The sequence below is a fragment of the Anabrus simplex genome, chromosome 2, assembly GCF_040414725.1.
Source record: "Anabrus simplex isolate iqAnaSimp1 chromosome 2, ASM4041472v1, whole genome shotgun sequence".
Lineage (NCBI taxonomy): Eukaryota > Metazoa > Arthropoda > Insecta > Orthoptera > Tettigoniidae > Anabrus > Anabrus simplex.
In genome coordinates this window covers 1087282319-1087303069 of record NC_090266.1, presented here as the reverse complement: position 1 = coordinate 1087303069, position 20751 = coordinate 1087282319, and the positions used below count along the sequence as shown (strand labels likewise).

General features: G+C 35.8%; 1 protein-coding gene across 3 annotated transcripts in view; it reads left to right on the top strand.

The window, feature by feature from the left end:
* Window positions 1-19820, top strand: part of LOC136863781 (oxidized purine nucleoside triphosphate hydrolase) — a 122169-nt gene extending 102349 nt beyond the window's left edge. For all 3 annotated transcript variants that reach the window (XM_068225904.1, XM_067140133.2, XM_068225905.1), the window contains exon 4: window positions 18572-19820. In XM_068225904.1, coding sequence (XP_068082005.1) covers window positions 18572-18777 — 206 coding nt within the window. In that variant the 3' untranslated portion in view covers window positions 18778-19820. The remainder of the gene's footprint in view (window positions 1-18571) is intronic.
* The last annotated feature ends 931 nt before the right edge of the window (window positions 19821-20751 follow it).

Here is a 20751-nt window from a genome sequence, read left to right as displayed (position 1 = left end):
CCATGGTGAGTAGTATAGCAGCAGACATGTTAGCAGTGTAAGCTAGCGGGAACTACTGACGACTAATGTATGAGAAGAGTCTGCAGGCAGAGTGCAGAGTTAAACATACTCTGGGGCTGTGCACTTCATAAGTAAGGCATTAGATAGCAGTCAAATACACACAGAAACTCGTGGATACAATACAAGAGTTGCAATCCAACGGAAGATCAGGGAAGTAATAAAGTTCGTGAATACATCATGTTCTACCGCTTTTCCCACACCTTGTGGATTAGCACATGTGGAATTGGCCCTGTTTAATAGTGGGATGCCCTTTCTGATGCAGCCCTATCTGGAAAGATGTAATCACTATTGCGCGTTTCAGTGGTGGATGGTAGTGTGGTATGTTGTCAGGATATGAAGAGGGGAGTGTTGGGACAAGCATAACCAACCAGTCCCTGAGCCATAAGAATTAATCGCATGCGATTAAAATCTCTGACCTGGTTGGGAATCAAACCCGGGACCCTCTGAAACAAAGGCTGACCATTCAGCCAAGAAGTCTGCCACAAATACATAGTGTTAATCATGATAAAGTTCCAGGAGTAGATTGACACAAATCTCAAATAAATAGGTATATAGTTCAAAGGTCATAATGAGAGTAACAATTATTACGCCTCACTAATGTAGTTATGGATGGCAATTAGATTGAATTTCATTTGTTAATTATGTGGCCTGATAATACATTTACTGTTATCAGGTTTCTTTCATCTTTTCTATGTATGCTTCCTTAGCATTGGCAATGTTGCTATTTTTCTGAGAAGTAGTACATCTTTTCTTCCTACTTTTCATTACTGTTGTAACATTTACTTTTATCAGGTACAGGATGATGTAAAAATGTTTGCGCCGGGCTGAGTGGCTCAGACGGTTAAGGCGCTGGCCTTCTAACCCCAACTTGGCAGGTTCGATCCTGGCTCAGTCCGGTGGTATTTGAAGGTGCTCAAATACGACAGCCCCGTGTCGGTAGATTTACTGGCACGTAAAAGAACTCCTGCGGGACTAAATTCCGGCACCTCGGCGTCTCCGAAGACCTTAAAAAGTAGTTAGTGGGACGTAAAACAAATAACATTATTATTATTATTATTAAAAATGTTTGCACGAATCTGCTTAGTGGTGGTGTTTTTTATTTTTATTTATTTATTTATTTATTTATTTATTTATTTATTTATTTATTTATTTATTTATTTATTTATGTATGTATGTACGTATGTTTGTATTGTGCCCTTTTGAAGGCAGACGTTGTGGTATTCTTCTTGCTTGATTGATGCGCCGGCTGCTCCTGTAAATAAAGACATCAAATAATACCTACCGCTCACATGGACTCTCATCTTCTTGGGTGTGGTTACGTCCTTCATCTTCCTCGGAGTTGTCGGGCCACATGATCAGGGTTGAGGGAGTGAAAGATGGGGGTCAACTAACTACCAAATAATGGTACCCACGAGACTGAATTAAATTGAAATAAGTAAAATAATTTATTAACAAAATCTGCAAAATAAGTAATGAAATGAAAATTTAAATGAAGTGAAGTTAAAATAAAATGAAATAAAATTATTGGAAATAAAACAATTCGAGTCTTCTTAACAAAAATCAAACATCTGCCTTAGTGAATCTGACTTAAGGTCAACAAAATTTAAATAAATGATCATCACCATCGAACTCATGTCTTCAATGTCCATGACACAACAACAACAGACCAGAGATCAACCAAGATTCAGCATTCATGAATAACACCTCTTGGATTACATTTAAACCGTCATGTATATATATAAAATAAGAGTTTTGTCTGTACACTGCTCAGAATTTGAAAAGAATGGTATTTCTGTATCGGTCATGTCCACAGTAACAAGAAAATGCATTTTTTTATTTTTCCGTAATGTCTGTCTGTCTGTCTGTCTGTATGTATGTACACGCATCACGAGAAAACGGCTGAAGATAATTTAATGAAAATCGGAATGTAAAGTCGGATGATAAACCGCTACAATCTAGGCTATAAATTATTTTAATCACGCTGAGTGAAATGGTAGTTTAGGGGAAGGCCTGAAATTTAATTCTCAAATATTTATGTTATTAGTGGCCGTGTCTTAATGAAAATCACTAGACAAAGATAGGAAATAATTTGCTACAATTTAATTGTCAAATATTTATTTTATTGGTGGTCGTATCTTCACGAAAATTGGTATGCAAAGTCGGGGAATAGGTCGCTATAATCTAGGCTATCAATAATGTTATTCGCACTGGTTAGGGGAAGGCCTGAAATGTAATCTATATATAAAATAAGTGTTTTGCCTGTGCATTGCTCAGAATTTGAAATGAATGATATTTCTGTATTTGTCATGTCCACAGTTACAAGGAAATGCATTTTTTACTTTTCCGTAATTTCTGTCTGTCTGTCTGTCTGTCTGTCTGTCTGTCTGTCTGTATGTATGTATGTATGTATGTATGTATGTATGTACACGCATCACGAGAAAACGGCTGAAGAGAATTTAATGAAAATTGGTTTGTAATGTCGGGTGATGAACCACTGCAACCACAAATTATTTTATTCACGTTGGGTGAAATGGTAGTTTAGGGGAAGGCCTGAAGTGTAATTCTCAAATAAGTTATTTATGTTATTAGTGGTCGTATTGATAAATACTACATAACTAACATATCTTTAGTTATGTCGTAAGTTAGTAGTAGTTATGTAAGAAGTTATTAAATTTCCGATCACTTATGTCTTATACATTGTTACTGTACCGCATATAACCAGAGATATTCATGAATTTGGATTTTTGTTATTAAGTCCATATCAGCGCCGAGTCACGAGAAAATGGGTAAACAGAATTTAGTGAAAATCGGTATGCAAAGTCTGAGAATAAGGAACTACAGTCTAGGATATAAATAATTTTGTAAGACACCCTAATATCACAGAGTCGAAAGAAAACTAATGTGAAGGCCTGCAATATAGAAAGCTCATAAACTTTATCAACAATAACATTACATTGACCATTATTTGTTGTGGTGTGCTTTTTGTCTTCTGTTTCCTCTCATCCCCGATAGATAGGATTACTGCAGCGTACCTAGGTTTTTTTAATTTGCTTCACGTCGCACCGACACAGGTAGGTCTTCTGGCGACGATGGGATAGGAAATGAATAGTGGTGTGAAGAAAGCGGCCTTGGCTTTAAGGTACAGCCTGGTGTGACTGGTGTGAAAATGGGAAACCACGGAATACCATCTTCAGGGTTGTCGGCAATGGGGTTCGAATCCACTATCTCCCGGATGCAAGCTCACAGCTGCGCGCCCCTAACCACACGGGCAACTCGCCTGGTCGTACCGACTGTAACAGCCTGCCTGTATATTGGCGGGAAGTAGCTGGGGAGTAAGATAACTTTCTTCTTTAGCATGCCATTCCTCTGGTTCATACATTTTCTGATATATCTGGTACGTAACAAACTGGTTCATCATAGCATTCGAGCTATTCAATCCCTACTCTGAGGCACTGATTGGAATGAGTAGTGAGCATATTTAACGGAATAATGACAGAGGAGTGTTCACGGCAGTCTGCGACCTGGTTATTCCAGCTCTGGAACTTTGGACTCTTAGATCGACAGCGTAGTACTGTTCATTGAAAGTGAGAAAGTGTGCGGTTTTTCATTTGATCGAGTATTTTATATGATAACATTGCTTTCAATCGCTACATTCCTACTGACGTTTTTGTAATGACATGTTGAATTCAGTTAGGAAAACATCCAAGTCAGTCTTTCTGAGAATCCCGTAGCGAAGCACGGATACATCAGCTAGTTTTAAATAAACTTGTCTTGCATAAATTATTAATTAATTGATTAATTAATTACACTGATTTCATTTGTGGGTATCCTAAGTTTTTTTGATTCCAAAATACGTGTTAATTTGACAACTACCCAACTGTAAAACCACAATTATGTAAAATAAACATGGATAACAATAAAGAAATTCCATGAACACGGTATCTCATTACTATTTGTATAACTTTGCCACCACATGAATAACTGGTGGCTGAACAAGGAAAATTTACTACATCAAACATTTGTTTATGAACACACAGTTATTTTCTCAATTTACTCATTATTAGCTGTGATAGTCTGGACACTTAAAATAAATAAATTAGGCCAAGTGCCTCAGTTTTATTTTTATTCAATGAACTCGACCCTTTTACAACATTAATTTTTAGCTTGCTTGCCGTTGTCTGCATTTGAACTGAGAATAACCAAAATTGCATGATGTCATTGTCAATGGAGGCAGGTTCCATCTTATTCACTTAATTTGCGGCATTTATCACATAACTTCTTATTAAAGGTCGGTTCATTTCCCTAATTAAATTGTAGTGGGGTCCAAAATCTTAGTGATTACGATGCCTTTGAGCATAAATATTTAATTTGATTCTGACTAATGAATAATCTGTGGTCTTACTAACCTAACACTTGAAATTAGTATTTACAAAATATACACGGTACTGGAGAAGCAACTGTCCTCCCAAAGAAATAAATTCAAAAATGACACCTATATTATTAAAATCATGTAACCACAAACAATATTCACGTACCTTCAGTCTCACAATTTTAAAAAAAATACACAGTGACAAAAATATCCCAAAAGGAAATGAAAAGAACAGGAAAGAAAATCTCAAAATAAGCGTGATCACTGCCTATCAAAAATTAAATAAAACACGCGAAATCAAAAATGCAGACAATCGCTATCAAACCGAAATTCAGGTACCAACTGAGGTGGATTTGGCGGGAATCTCCTGACAACAGACGTAAATGTCTGGACATGATATTTCCCAACTTTAAGGAATAATGACTAAGAAAATTACACATCATCACGATCACAAATGACTTTCAAAATTACACATTGCTGGCTCGCTCTGTTCATGTCTCAACTCGGCCTCTGATTTACATATTTCCGAGTGTTACGTCGTCCCTGGAAAGTATTTGAACATATAAGCCTTCCACCTACAATTATCACATATGTCGTCGTAGATTTAACTCTATTAGTTAAAATGATTACCTTTCAATCCTCATATTCACTTCATTATTCTCAACGTAGCATTTACTTGTCAACGTAGCCTCGCCCATTTCCACACGGGCCAATATTTTATTAATTCATTGTGTCGTTCACATATTCATAAATACGACACCGTTATACGACATGGCTCTCCAGCCTCTATTCTCCATTTCTTTGATTATTCTCATCAGGGACATTACTACCTCTTTGTTCACATACCTTGATCTTTCATCTCGCATTCACATGCTGCCATGAATTATCAGAGCTGACCGGCAATGTTTCCCTCTTTAGTTATGACGGTAACAACAAGATTGCCTGTCAAATACACGACTACTGAAAAACACGATTTCGCGTACTCCCAAAGAAAAGAAAATCTCGTATTAAACGCTACACTACCAAAATAAGGATGTGAAATCCAAAGAAAACAGTTATCTAAAATGTGATCACTGAATAAATAAAATTGGATGTGCCGTAATCGTGTCTAGTTAAATAAAATAATAGCTCGGCAGCATCCACGAGAATCAAAATATCTCCATTACACATTTTATTATTATTATTATTATTATTATTATTATTATTATTATTATTATTATTATTATTATTATTATTATTATTATTACATTAAAATCTGAAATTTACACTGGGCATGAAATATCTACAGAAAATTGGGATTCAATATTACGTCAAAAACAAATAAACTCATGTCAAAGTGATTCAGATAAAATGTGCGAGAAAAATTCAAGAGAAAATACGAATATTATCAGATTATTATTATTATTGTTATTATTGTTGTGATTATTATTATTGTTATTATTTTGTTGACACCATGACATTTACATCCTGAGTCGCGAGTTGGCCGTGCGCCTCTACGCGCACGGCTGTGAGCTTGCATCCGGGAGATAGTAGGTTCGAATCCCACTATCGGTAGCCCTGAAAATGGTTTTCCGTGGTTTCCTATTTTCACACCAGGCAAATGCTGGGTCTGTACCTTAATTAAGGCCACGGCCGCTTCCTTCCAACTCCTAGGCCTTTCCTATCCCATCGTCGCCATAAGACCTATCTGTGTCGGTGCGACGTTTAGCCCCTAGCAAAAAAAAAACATCCGGAGTCGTCAGATGTAATTGTACTGGTCTCCCTCCCAACTTTTACTGCAAAACGACGGCTAAAACGTAACTACACCATCCAGCACGTGAAATTTTTATATACAAGAATACATGAATTTACAGACCTAAAATTGACCACGAATTGTTCATGTCGTCCTCAATTACATATTACAAAATTATAACATGCTCATTACCTTGGTGTTGGGAGGCAGGTTGGATCCTCCTTAGCCCCCGTTCCGTTGATCTACTCCATCTTCCACATCTTGTTGAGAATATTTAACACTTCGTGCACACGATTAGGATCCATGTTTAATATTTGTGTAGCACACGTAAGATTTATCGCAACACACGCACTCTTAGCAATTATAGTAAAATATAAATTACACAGCATATGAATTAGCACCCGTTGAGTTGATGTTCATAGTCTGGAACGAAACTACCTGGCCTGGTGTCCTTCACGACATATCACCCAAGTTCGCCCCCTTCAGTTTGTTTATACAAGGGATTTACCAGTCATTCACCTCACTCGGACGTGGAAAGTGGACATACAGTCCTGGTCCCGTTATATCCCAGTAGTAAACAAGATTCTCCCTGTAATTAACACAACTAATGCTCGGTCCCAATGTCTCCAATGAAACAGTAATTTTCATAGACTGCGGAAATTTGATTGCAATGCTCCCATGTAAGTCACAGAGAAATCTTATGCAAATATAGTCCTCCAAAAATAATAATTTCTCCATCCAAATACTAGTGCATAAGTTACGTGTGAGCTAAGGAAATGTTGTACAACCACATTGTTCTGAAATGTCCCATTGTTCATCTGCATTCTCCGCCGTGCTCACCACATTAAGTGTTCATTTAGGAAGTATTTTATAAAAAATAAACATCATCGTCATAACTACTGTAATAAGTGTTTGAATGTTTCCTATGACCTGATGTTATTATAAAAGTTCTCCCCAACTGTACATTGTCTGATCAAAGACTTTACTCACTCAAAGCTATGGCCGTCATTTAGTGCTGTACCTTCTGAAGAGTCGCCTGTACACACCAAAATTTCAACTAAGACTGGTGTATCGGCATACTGTAGCTGCCGGTTTTGTAAATTCACACACCCCCGCCTCAAAGTAGTCCCACTGGAGGGGATGTGGCGTAGTGATATTGCACCTTGGATCACTTTTTCACTTGTCCGTAGGTTGAATGTTCAGAAAATGTACTCCAAGTATTCCAAAATTTGGTTTGATTCACATGTCACACTGCGCTATCAGAAATGATCGTAGATTATTTTATGAATTGAAATGCGTCATAGGGCCTATTTACACTCGCAGCACGGCACCTACCTGCTATGACACTCAGCTTCCCGGACGAAACCACTCTTCCATACCATGTTGAAAACTTATTATTTATGGAATTTCTAATCATGTATTCGCGTAAATAATTCCTTAAATATTATTTGCAGATCAGGACGCAGTATTTCTCTACTTCTTCCGACACCAAATCGCGAAATACTGTATAAATATTCCCACTGGTGTAGGATAGTTTAATTTCGGAATTTCTGATTGGCTAGAATTTTACCGCCGCACATTGGCGTGGGTGAAACCATTTCTGCCAAGGGGTGACAGGTATTCGTTCTGTCCTTGTCACACAATTTAGGTGCACCGCATTCCTTACTGCGGTTTCCCGTGAGAAAACTTGTAGAAAGTTCGATATTCAGCGGTATCATAAACATTTATTGGAGAAAGCTTTTAGCCACCCTATTTCCTATACATGACTTAAAGTGGTTTCAGGGGATATTTTTCAGCCAGTGTGGTGCCTGCGTAGTGCTTTGTGAAACTGCCAGCTCTTCCCTGCTTTCTGCAGTATTCACATATGAATTTCAATAATATCTGGGCGTAACGGTCCAGACAGCAGCACACTCATTCAGAATTCACACAACACAACGAGCAGCTGCCGCAACCAAAGCCATCTATGACATCATGCCATTAAGCAAACTTTCCCTGGAAACAGCTATAGCCCTCTTTGAAGCCAAAATCGTTCCTATTCTAACATACGGAATAGAGATAACATGGGAAAAATTAAGCTATAAAGACCTAATACGAATGGAAAAAGTGAAAGCCAGATTCTTGAAACCAGCCCTCGGAATTTCAAAGTACACCAAGTCAAGACTAGCGTACGAACTCACGAGAGAAACATTTCTAATAGAGGACCTGAGATGGAAATTCAATCTGCCCTGTACAGAGAACTGGAAGAAACTGCAGTTAGAGAGGGAGAAGAAAAAGAAGGAGATATGGCCAGAGTTCTACTCTTCAGAGGCCATGATGAACAGAGCCTGGACCGGCACAAACCAGGAGCTGAGACATTTTGTAAATTCCATGGCAGTCCATGGCTACCATCTCAAAATCTTTAGGTCGAAGACATACCACGACCCGGACTCGATGTGCATATGTGAACTCTGTGATAAACATTGTGACCGATATCACGTACTGTCGTGTAAAAATCGTGTGAAATCAATCATAGACCTCTGTATTGATTAATTATCCTAATACTGCACAACTTGTGCGCAATAAAGTTTATATATAATAATTTAATTAATGCGTCCATTAGGCCAATGAGCTTATGGGTGCAGTATTTATTTATTTATTTATTTATGTATGTAATTTATTTATTTATTTATTTATTTATTTATTTATTTATTTATTTATTTATTTATTTATTTATTTATTTATTTATTTATTTATTTATTTATTTATTTATTTATTTATTTATTTATTTATTTATTTATTTATTTATTTATTTATTTATTTATTTATTTATTTATTTATTTATTTATTTATTTATTTATTTATTTATTTATTTATTTATTTATTTATTTATTTATTTATTTATTTATTTATTTATTTATTTATTTATTTATTTATTTATTTATTTATTTATTTATTTATTTATTTATTTATTTATTTATTTATTTATTTATTTATTTATTTATTTATTTATTTATTTATTTATTTATTTATTTATTTATTTATTTATTTATTTATTTATTTATTTATTTATTTATTTATTTATTTATTTATTTATTTATTTATTTATTTATTTATTTATTTATTTATTTATTTATTTATTTATTTATTTATTTATTTATTTATTTATTTATTTATTTATTTATTTATTTTTATTTTTTTTTTTTTTTTTTTTTTTTTTTTTTTTCGATGTGCAAAAATCACCAGAGACTCAATTTCAGTTTAAAATTCACAGCAAAAATACAGTTGTGGCTATTCGCCATCAGACTGGGAGGAAAGTCTGGATAACAGAGAATAGTCCTGAAACTAAACACATTATTATTGAAATGCATTTATTTCTGCTTCCCCCATTTTGAGGCTGCCAAAAAGACAAAGCTTACATAAAAATTTTGATCAGTAATTGCAAGGGCCGTTTAAAATGTGTCTATAAATAGGTATACTACAGTAAAGCCTAAATAGAATAGCCTGTAGAATAGTTGTAAACACTTTGCCTGAGCCCTCCCTGCTCCATTTGGACCAGCTGCCACTGAAAGAAAATCTATAAAGGGTATTCTAAGAAAAACATCAGTTTCCTTACTCTGAGAAACAAAGAAACAGACTGTTGCATTACTAAAGGTATAAGGACTGAAAATGTGATCACACTTTGGACTTTAGCTCAAATCTCCTATTCTCCAAATGGATGTATTAAATAGTTCCTCCATTCTACTTGGATGGTCTACACAAGAGGGCCAGGCTGAGTAGCCCAGGCGCTAGAGCACTGGCCTTCTGAGCCCAACTTGGCTGGTTTGATACTTGCTTGGTTCGGTGGTATTTGAAGATGCTGAAATACGTCTAACTCATTTCAGTAGATTTACTTGCACCTAAAAGAAATCCTGCAGGACAAAATTTCAGCACCTCAGCATCTCTGGAAACCATTAAAAAATGCTGTTAATGACACATAAAACCAATAACATTTACATTTTTCAAATACACAAGAGGTAAAATACAGAACCAAATTGTCTGGACCACGGCTTTACAGGTCAGCTATCTACAGTTATCTGTGGAAACTGCCAGTGTTCCAAGAATTTTTAAAATTCATACTTGGTAATATATAGAACATGAAGCATAATTATAATAAATTATTATTAGCAATTAGGTGAAAAGTACTAAAAGTATCCGTTTATTTTAAGATGGTGTGTGAGCTTGCGTTTGGCGGCGGAGGGTTCGAATCTCACTATCGGCAGCTCTGAGGATCGTTTTCCGTTTGCTTCCTATTTTCACACCAGGCAAAGGCTGCCTAGCTCTTTCCCATCCTTATGTCGCTAAAACGACAGTTGCAAGATGAGCAGTTTGGATTCAAAATTGGTAGGTAAATAGTAGAACCCATTTTCTTTCTGAGATGGAATATAGAAAGGAAGAGGGAATATGGGAGGGAAATGGTGATAACTTTTAATGGCTTGGAGAAGGCTTATGGCATTATCCCTAGAACAAAAAGTTTTGGGAAAGCATTACATAGAGAGGTACAGCAAAGGAATTAATAACAATGGTAAAGCAATGCACTAGAGTCAAGAAAGCTATGGGTAAAACCGAATGGTTTGGAATTGAAGCTGGTCTAAAACAGAAAGTGTGTTGTCACCTTTACTGTTTCATAATGGTGATGGATGACGTCATGAAGGCAGCAAGAGTAGCTTATGGCAGTGCAAGAATGAATGTAATGATGTTTACCGATAATGTTGTGATCTGGGTAAAATATGAGAGTGAGGTGCAACAACAGCTGAATATACTGTATGGAGAGATTGAACAGATCAGATTGAAGATTGCGCTTCCCCACACTGATCTTCAATTAATTGTGATATACAATTGGAAACGTAGATCATCATCATCATCATCATCATCATCATCATCATCATCATAGCTTCCCGTTTCCCAACTGACACTGGTTGGGGGATGGTGGTGATGATGGCAATGGGGGGGTCAGGTTTGGTTTCTCTCCACTCAGTTCTGTCTCTCCACCATTTGTCATCCAACAGGTTCTTTTGCCTTATTATACTATTCTTCATTGTGCTTGTTTTGGCATTCTTTATTCATACATCCATTTGATATGCCCCAACCATTTCAGTCTGTTTTACTCCAGTTTTTTATTTAGCTTTTGTACTTGTAGTACCTTTCATATGTCTTCATTTCTCACTCTTTCTTTGGTTTTCTTCTGTGCCATACTCCTCAAGAACTTCATCTCTTCTCTCTAAGTTCATTGTCCAGTTTCAGTTGTGTAGGTACGTAATGTTCCTTGTACATTATTTCTTTAGCCTTCATGTTACATCTTAGTTCCATATAAGACTCTGTACCTGGTGGTAGAACACTCTTCCGGGTTGTATTCTACCAATTTCCATATCCAATTCACTTCCTAATTACTGTACTTCAAGTTCCATGTGTCAATTTTAATGGCTCCTTTTCCTTCTTTCCTTCCCTACTCACCACTAGTTAGTGGATTTTTATGTAATTACAATTTTTTTTGCAGATGTTTTAACACAATTTTCAAAGATGATTATTCCTGTTGTGCATCCCCAAGTGTAAAAACCTAATCTTGTTTCACGTAAAAACACATATTTTCACAAATTTGTACATATTTTAAGAATATCCATAAGCACATACATTGGCAATATTTGTTACTCAGTAAAATTTAAAATGCTTCTATATTATAAAGTAATGCTCTTATTCATATTTTAAGATTAATTTATTGTTTTTAACAGTGTTTCTAACATCATATTTTTTAATGTTCTGGCTATTTATGGACTTTCCTTCAGAAGTTCGAAGACATGCTGGTCACCGGATACGTTGTTACCTTTAAACAGTGATTTGCTGCACAAGTTGTTTCCCTCCATGATTGAGTTTGCTAGCATTCTACTTTGCTCGCACTAGTCAGCCTGTTCAGGTTTGTTTATAGAATGTCAGTGGGGCCGATGACCTCCGATGTTAGGCCCTTTTAAACAACAAGCAAGCAGAATGTCAGTGAAAAGCAATTACAGGGAGATAAGGTGATGGGGAATACCGTATATTAAACTGGCACTGGGAAAGATATTTCCCCAACAGAAGGTAGTGGGATTGTGTCACTTGTAAGAGTAAGTTAGTTGTTCAGGTCTGTATATCATTCCTGTGGTCAAGTGATTTTGTCTGAATTTCTACGATAAAATATTTCCTTCAGTGTCTGCTGCTATTCTCCTTTTATTGAAAGAGTGATTCACCTTAAATGCTTGTGTCTTAACTTGCAAAACAGTGTCGAAGGTGAAGACGAGTTACAAGGTTGCGACTTATAATATGTAGAGGAAAAGTATTATTTTGCCTATGTATGGTAAAACAGTAAGTGCGGGTTGAAAAATGAAACCATGCATTTACTTTGGCCAAAAGGTGGCAAAATACAACAATGTATTGCATCTACTTACTGATAGTGCAGCTTACATTAAAAAGTCTGCCAAATGCCTTTCTGTAAGCTTTCTGAAAATGATACTCGTACTTGCGTAGTTCATGCTCCACACAGGTTATGCGAGACAGTACGAGCTTGATATCCGAAAGTGGACAAATTTAGTATTTAATGCCAAAAAAGTCTTTGGAAAAGCACCCTCAAGTATCAATCTGTTTAAAGGGAAAAACCCAGGTCTTGCACTTCCTCCTCTACATATTTTCATGCGGTGGGCTACCTTAGCTCAGCACTGTGGTATATTATGCTGATAATTTTGTAAGTTCCACATCTGTTCTGAATGCACTTGATAAAAATGATGTGCCATCAATTGATATTCTTAATGAATTACTGAAAAACAGCTCTTTGAAAAATGATTTGGCGTTTATATCTGCCAATCTAAATTTCTTGCGTAAAACCATAGACATACTTGAAAAGACCACTAACCTGTTGAACGATACGGTGAAGGAGTTGCGTGCTGTTGAAATAAACTGATTCACTCCTGGTCTGGCGGGTACAGGGAATGTTAAAGCTCAAATATCAACATTTGTTCTGGAAAAACAGAGGGTTTAAAAAATGTGCGAAGTTGCTGAAGTATGGTAGGATGCTGATGTTGTTGAAATTGTTGGTGTTCGTTTTTGTGACTTCCTCTCTTTACCTATGCACATCTGATGTCCTGTGATGTGGAGTGATCGTTGTCGCAGTATAAGGCGTTCTTTAGAGATAATCAGCATGTATTTGTAACGGACAATTTGGAGATTGTTGTTCACTGCAATTCTGAAACTACATCTAGAAACTAATATTCCAGCGAGTGATTGGCGAATACGAACTGGTAAAAATATTTCAAAGATGATACGTTGTTTTTGCCATACTTAAAAAAAAACTTTTTCCTAAATACCATAATATCTACTCTGGCACATCAAAAATGAATATACCATACTGTACTTTTCCATACAGACATTCATTTGCCTTAAGGAGCATGTTTGAACGCGAGTGGTTATGTGATTTTTTAAAGCAGAATATTTTTTAACATTTTATCAGATTTTTTTAGGTTTTTGGCACACACAAAAAAAATTCATATTTTAGGACATAAAAATCCACTTTCTGCTCATCACCTTCCAAAAGTCCGACTCCATGGCTAAATGGTTAGCGTGCTGGCCTTTGGTCCAGAGGGGTCCGAGGTTCGATTCCTGGCGGGGTCGCGGATTTTAACCCTCATTGGTTAATTCCGATGACTTAGGGGCTGGGGGTGTGTTCCGTCTTCATCACTATAATTCATCTCAAGTAGGGTTCCATTCTCATAGACGCTCAGGTCGCCTATACGGCGTCAGCTCTAAAGACTTGCACCAGGCCTTTTTGGAGGCCATACGCCATTATATTATTACTACCTTCCAAAATGCCAGTGAATGCCTTGTCTGGTATACTGATGAAATACCTTGATAGTTGTTGCAATCCTTCTCTTGCGTGTTGATAGCTAAAATTTCTGCTTTTGTCTAACCGGAAGGTACCCTACTGACATTCTATGCTAATCCTATTACTCTCTGAAATCATTTCATCCCTGCCTTCCCACTATATTCCTTTTCAAGTCTAATTTCTTCTATTCCTGCTGCTTTATGACAATGTTGTTTATTTACCATCCTTTCCACTTCCTTGAGCATAATTTTGCTACGTAGTTTTTTCTCCTCCCCATAAACTCCAGTGTCCAGGACTTAAGCAGAAAATTCCATAGTGTCTACAGTGAGTTCAGCTGATTTACCCAATACACTATTAATTTCCCTTTTCCCTCCCATTCTAAGATTCGTACAGTCCAGAAAGTTTTCTGTGCCACTTGGCCAAGCTTTTCCAGGTTATTATCAAAATCTTCCCATTATTTCTTCTTGGACCTTACAAAGATTTGTTTTGCTCTGTTTCATTCATCTAAATATAATTCCCTATTTATGTCAGTTCTTGTTTGGATCCATTTTTGATGCGCCTTCTTCTTACATTTGCACTTCATTCTACAAAGTCTTTGCTTTTGCCTGTCTTTACATGCAGTTGTTCCTAGGCATTCCCTTGCCATTTCTACTACAGCATCCCTGTATGCCACCCATCCTCTTTCTACATCCTGAATCTGGACTATTAATCAGTAACATTTTTTTTAAATATTGAGGTTATGCTGTATATGCAAAATAAAAGTGATTTGATAGAATCTGGTGATATTCCTTCAGGAACAAAACCTGTCATTCTGTTATTAATTAAATGTTTTAATTCCCAGATATTTTCTTGTAATGTATTTTCCTAATCATGCATTAGTTTTGACAGACTGAAAAACTTAAAGGTTAGAGATGGTTTCTTGATACTTTCATTACTTCAATACTCATGATACTATGTTAATAGAATACCATACTTTTAAATTAATGTCTCAGCTCATAAGTTTCAAAATAGCAGGTAGCAGATATAGCAAAATTTGGGCTCATTTATAGCTCTACTGATCCCATAACAAAAGGGATCTTCCTCCAAATTTCTACATATATTCTGGTGCCAATATACCTGAAGTACAAATTTCTTTAAAAGTCATGTACCCAGGCAATAAAACATGCCGTATTGTAGCTTGAGGAAGATATTTTTGGAACGTGATATTGCACTAATTTGTAGCATTATTTATCAATTTCGACAGCTATGGAAAAACCATACTCCACCTACAAAATAATTTAGTTCTGAGTGTAACCAATAACAGAGACTTTAAGTAAACAAATCCTGTGGTCTATTGAAACTTTCAAATCACAAGCAATGAAGCAACTTATTGTAAAAATGTTAGTTCCTTTAGCATGAAACCTGATTTTGATTTTAGATTTCTGTTTTAAAATTTCAATTCAGTTCATGTTTGGAAGGAACAAACAAGCCAGTGCATTTCATAATGTATACTTTTTGAATACCCCCTGTGGGTGGGGATGCAGACGAGGAATACACCCACGGTATCCCCTTCCTGTTGTGAGAGGTGACTTAAAGGGCGTCTAAGGGATGATCGAATTAGAACCATGAGACTACTTGTAATTAATACCATCACGCAGGGAACATCATGGGTCGCTTTTACTTGCGTGTAGTACCACTATGTTAGGTACAAATAGGTTTGTGATTAGTAGTGACAGTGTGTGCTTCCGGCTGGGTTTTACAGTATCTGTGATTAGTACCACTATATGAGTGACACCATGGGTGAGCAACAACATGGGTCTGCCTTGCCTGTGATTAGTACCCACTATGTGAGGAACACCACAGGATAGTACTAGTCCCTGTGGTTAGTACACTTATGTGAGGAACACCATAGGTTTGCGTTGCCTGTAAATGGCACCAAAATGTGAGAAATACCATAGGTCTGTGTTACATGTGCCCATTACATTACCTGTGAGTAGTACAATAATGTGTGGAATACTGCGAGTCTGCGCTATTTTTTATTAGTACCGCAACGTGACAAATACCATGGTTCTACTTTTCTAGCGATGAGTACCATTATGAGGGGCCGATGACCTGGGCTTTGGACCCCTTTAGACTACAAGCACCATCGATTCAATATTGTACTTTAGAAGCAGTCCCTTGGTCAGTAATACTATTGTTTAACGTTAGTTTCTGGGAATGTGGAACATTGCAGGTCAGATCCACTGATTGTTTTAAATTCATATCCATCCATCCATTCTTCGTCCTCACATTTTGAATTCTGGTCAGCGGAGGGTTTTGGACTTCTAAATTGTCATTACATTTCATCTCATTTCATACCATTAGAGGCCAATGACCTAGATGTTAGGCCCCTTTAAACAACAAGAATCATCATTATCACGAAACTATTTTCACTTGTATCCTGTTGGTGATAACCTTGCCCCTGCCACATTTGTAAAAAGAGTTTCATGCAAGGAGGAAAATCTCACACCACTAGCAACTGGAAGTTCATAAAATTGTTTTTCTGAACATTAATATTCCATAAAACAAAAATTGAAACAATGAAAGTGCAACAAGTGAAAAAATGGCAGTGAAATAGCCTCCACTCAAAGTCATTGTCATCATCATTATCACAGTAATCAAATACTAGCCAACCTGCTCTCACATCTTTTCTGAATGGAAAGTCCAAATTTAAACCAGGGGATAGTCGATTGAAAGGAGAACAGGTTACATGATGTGCAAAGACAACCAGCTATTTAGCATTGTAGAAGATTAAGGATTTAAGGTGTTGGTTCAGTACATTGAATCTAAATATACTATGCCTACCCGTAAGCATATATAGCAAATGACATCCTCCCAGAGCTGTATCAGGAAGGTAGAAACACAAATAAAAGATGAGCTCCAAAATGCAGGTAGCATAGCTATTATGATGGATTTGTTGATATAGGCAGCAGCCAACGACTACCTACTTTGTCGACCAGGATTGTAAACTTCAGGATATGTGCATTGAAGTGACACCATTTAAAGAAGTGAGACACACAGGTGGAAATAGTGGCTGTGATTCGTGGCAAGTCATAATTTTTTTGTTTATTTCATAAATGGCACAAAAATGGTTCATTGAAACAGATTAAAAATTGAATGAATCAGGAATTATAACAGTAAGACAGTCATTACTCGATACAATTAATATGCATTACAGAGACATCGAAGAGAATGAAACTTGTTATATCACAATGCCGTTGGACCCCCCCCCCCCCACTTAAAAGAATGAGTTTTTCTTGGTTCAAGTGTTCTCACTGCTGCAACTTGCTAATTAGTGGAAAGGTCCTGAGTGTACAACTGAAGAGGTAAACTTGTAACTCCTATTTTAATATGCTTGTGTATTCAAGTGTTTGGCAAAATTATAGTTTGCACATAAATCCTTTCTAAATATAGTATAGTTATGATTTTTAATTTCTTTTTAATTCATATTAACCATGTCTGGTATGTGGTGCTTGTATGGCAGCATTATACAAGAAAATGACACATAAAATTAATTGTCACTTAACATTTCTGAAAATGAAATCACCACATACCCATAAGGAGATCTGTTATCCTTCCTTTCAAGTGTTTAAGATTATTAGAAAACAAATATGAAGTTTCCAAAGCTGCAGAAACAAGCTATGAAATATTTATGAATATTAACAGTATTTTCTGAGAGACTGTTTAGCATAGCAGGACTCATATTTGACAGAAAAAGAAGTAGGGTGGACCTCAATAGAGTGAGAACTCTTGTATTTTTTTTAACAAAACTATTAAAGCACAATTACATTACAGCTTTATCATTAATTTGATTTTGATTATTTGCAAATAGTGGCTTATACTTCTTTAACATTTGGTTTGTGGAAATATACATAGCTAACTACAAGCTGCATACCAAAATATATTTGAATTTACAATTATATACGTATTGAAGTGTAAACATAAAATTGCCTAATTAATAAATAATACTGTAACCTATTTAGAAATTTGTATTTTACTACTTTATTTCAAGAACGAAAGTATCGGAAGTATTAAGTATCGACAGAAACTGGTGTTGACCCAACTCTATTTATGTTACTTAAGTTGAAACTGAAAAGAAAATGGCTTTCACTTAAATTATTTTTAAACTGTGAATTTTGATTTCTTCCCAGGTATTTTATTCACTTCTTGGAAATCATGAGATAACACCTCAATTAAAGCCTCTTTTATTGCTGGTTCCAATTAATTACAGTTACATTCTTTAGTAGACATTAAAATACCCAAGGTTATTCATGTGCTCGGTAAGAATGAGACTGATGACCACAACGTCCTTAGGCTCTCACGCTAATTTTTTTGGAGCCATACTTTACCGCCTAACATTATTGTATCACTATACATTTTAGACAAATTCACTTCTTTGCTTCTTAATCTCCTTCCTATTCTGAGAAATGACAGGAATCCTTTGAGAAATGTATGAAATCCTATAATTATTGTAAATTACTTACATTGTACTTTTGTTATTAGATTTTTAAAATAATGCTTGTAATTTCAGAAATGGCACCAAAATGGTTCTGCGAAACAGATATACCTTATCAAGAAATGTGGCCTGATGATAAGTTCTGGCTTCCAGTGCTTCTCAAAGGTGAATGCTTTGAGGGTTATTTTTTGTACAGGGGTGAAGATACCATTGTGGATTATAATCTCAAGTCATGGAATGGAGGTCCAACTACATGGTCTGTGGCAGCTGGAAAATCCTAGTGGTACACTTTATGGAAAGTGAGGCAGTATCATCCAGTGGGCTTTCACAAAGAATAAAAAATTTAGAAATCTCTTATTTGAACTTCTCCCAGTAATAAATGGAGAATGTACATGTGACTCTAGAAAAGTAATCTTCTTTTAAGTGTTGAACTTTATCACTTCTTTGCTTCTTAATCTCCTTCCTATGTGACAAATTTTAACAATAGAAATGTCCAAAAAATGTACATTAAAAATAGAATTAATTGTATGACTGTTCCAACCCTGCAGAAGTTGAAATAAATTTTGGGTGCTTGAAAGTAGCAGATTTTTCAAATAATGGAAATGAATTTTGAATTTAAATATGCTGAACTAAATAACCAAAGTAATTGTTATGTCAGTTAAGACACCTGTAACGTTTTATAACCTCATGTACCTACCTGTCCCTAGAAAATAGAAAATGAAAGTCTGTGTTACTGTCACAACACGATAAATTTCTTGCTTACATGTCCCCAGGGTATAACTTCACTGCATAGAAAAAATGGACAGGAGTTTGGAAAACTTTTCTGATCTTGTCTTCTTTGTGAGGATGAAGCAGCCAAATAGTTGAGAGTCTGTAAGAGCCTGATCTTTCTTATTGGTATAGAAACAGTTTGGTTTGAATATACTTTACGTCAAAGAAGATAACTTATTTAGTACCCCTTGTATTGTACATTAAAGGCTAAAATCATTAGCAGATTGTAATAGTCAAGGTATAAAATGTAAACATTAAGAAATACTGTACAAGGTTAACAGAAGATATGAAGGTACACGTTACATGTGCACTGGTACCTTCAGTTACAAGCAAAACTTCATATTCAATATAACATTTATAGCTCTAGGACTATGTTTCAAAACATTTACTTTCTTTAGTCCCAAGATGAATGTTATCATTAATAAAATACTGCTGCTAATTCCTAGAACATTTTATTTCCAGATACTTTCATAATTGTACCCATACATTGTATGTGTCAGCTGATACAAGTGATGTATATACTGAAATGTATATGATAAAAAATGCAAGTGTACAAAACTAAATACATTATAAAGTATGGAAAATTCGTCATTATTAACCAAAGTAATACTAAAGCACTCTGTGTTTTAAACCCTGGTCTTCATCCTCTTATACTCCAGTTATCCTTACTAAAGTCAATTTTTATGATTGCTGAATATAATCTCTTTTATCTTGTTGTAAGGATTGCTTCTAATTCTAAGCAGAAAGTTCTCATCTTCTTCTTTGTGACCTTTTTTCAATTATAGAGTTTGGCACTTGATGTGCATAGTTTTATGGCCAGGTGCCCTTCCTGACATCAACTCTATGTGTACACTATTGTGTGTTTCTGTGGTGGTTGGTAATATGGTGTGTTCTGAGTGAATGAACGGGTGTGTATTAAGATGAATACAAATATACAGTCCCTGAGCTAGAGGAATTAACCACAGAGAACCCTCTGAACTGAAGGTAAGTACGCTAACCATTCATCCAAGTAGCTGGATGAAAAGATTTTTATAGATTCCAAAATGTTTTCATAAGGGTATTATAGCAACTTGTCCATGCAAAGATTTGTTATGAAATAAGATTTACAATACTAGAAATTAAAAACCTAATCTAGTGGTCTTCAATCTTGGTCTGTTTTGAAAAACTAAACTCCAGTACTAATGTTTTGCCAGTTAATGAATGTTTTTATTAACTTTTAATTGGTACCTATTTATTGTATCTTCTTTTCATAACAAGTTAGTTCTCTCTCTTCTTTTCTGCTGCATTCTTCTTTTTCCTCTTCCACTGCTTTTCCCACATCTGGGGGGTCGCGGGTGTGAACTGTGTTGCACATATGGATTTGGCCCTGTTTTACTGCCGAATGCCCTTCCTGACTCCAACCCTTTATGGAGGGATGTAATTACTATTGTGTGTTTCTGTGGTGGTTGGTAGTGTAGTGTGTTGTCTGAATATGAAGAGGAATG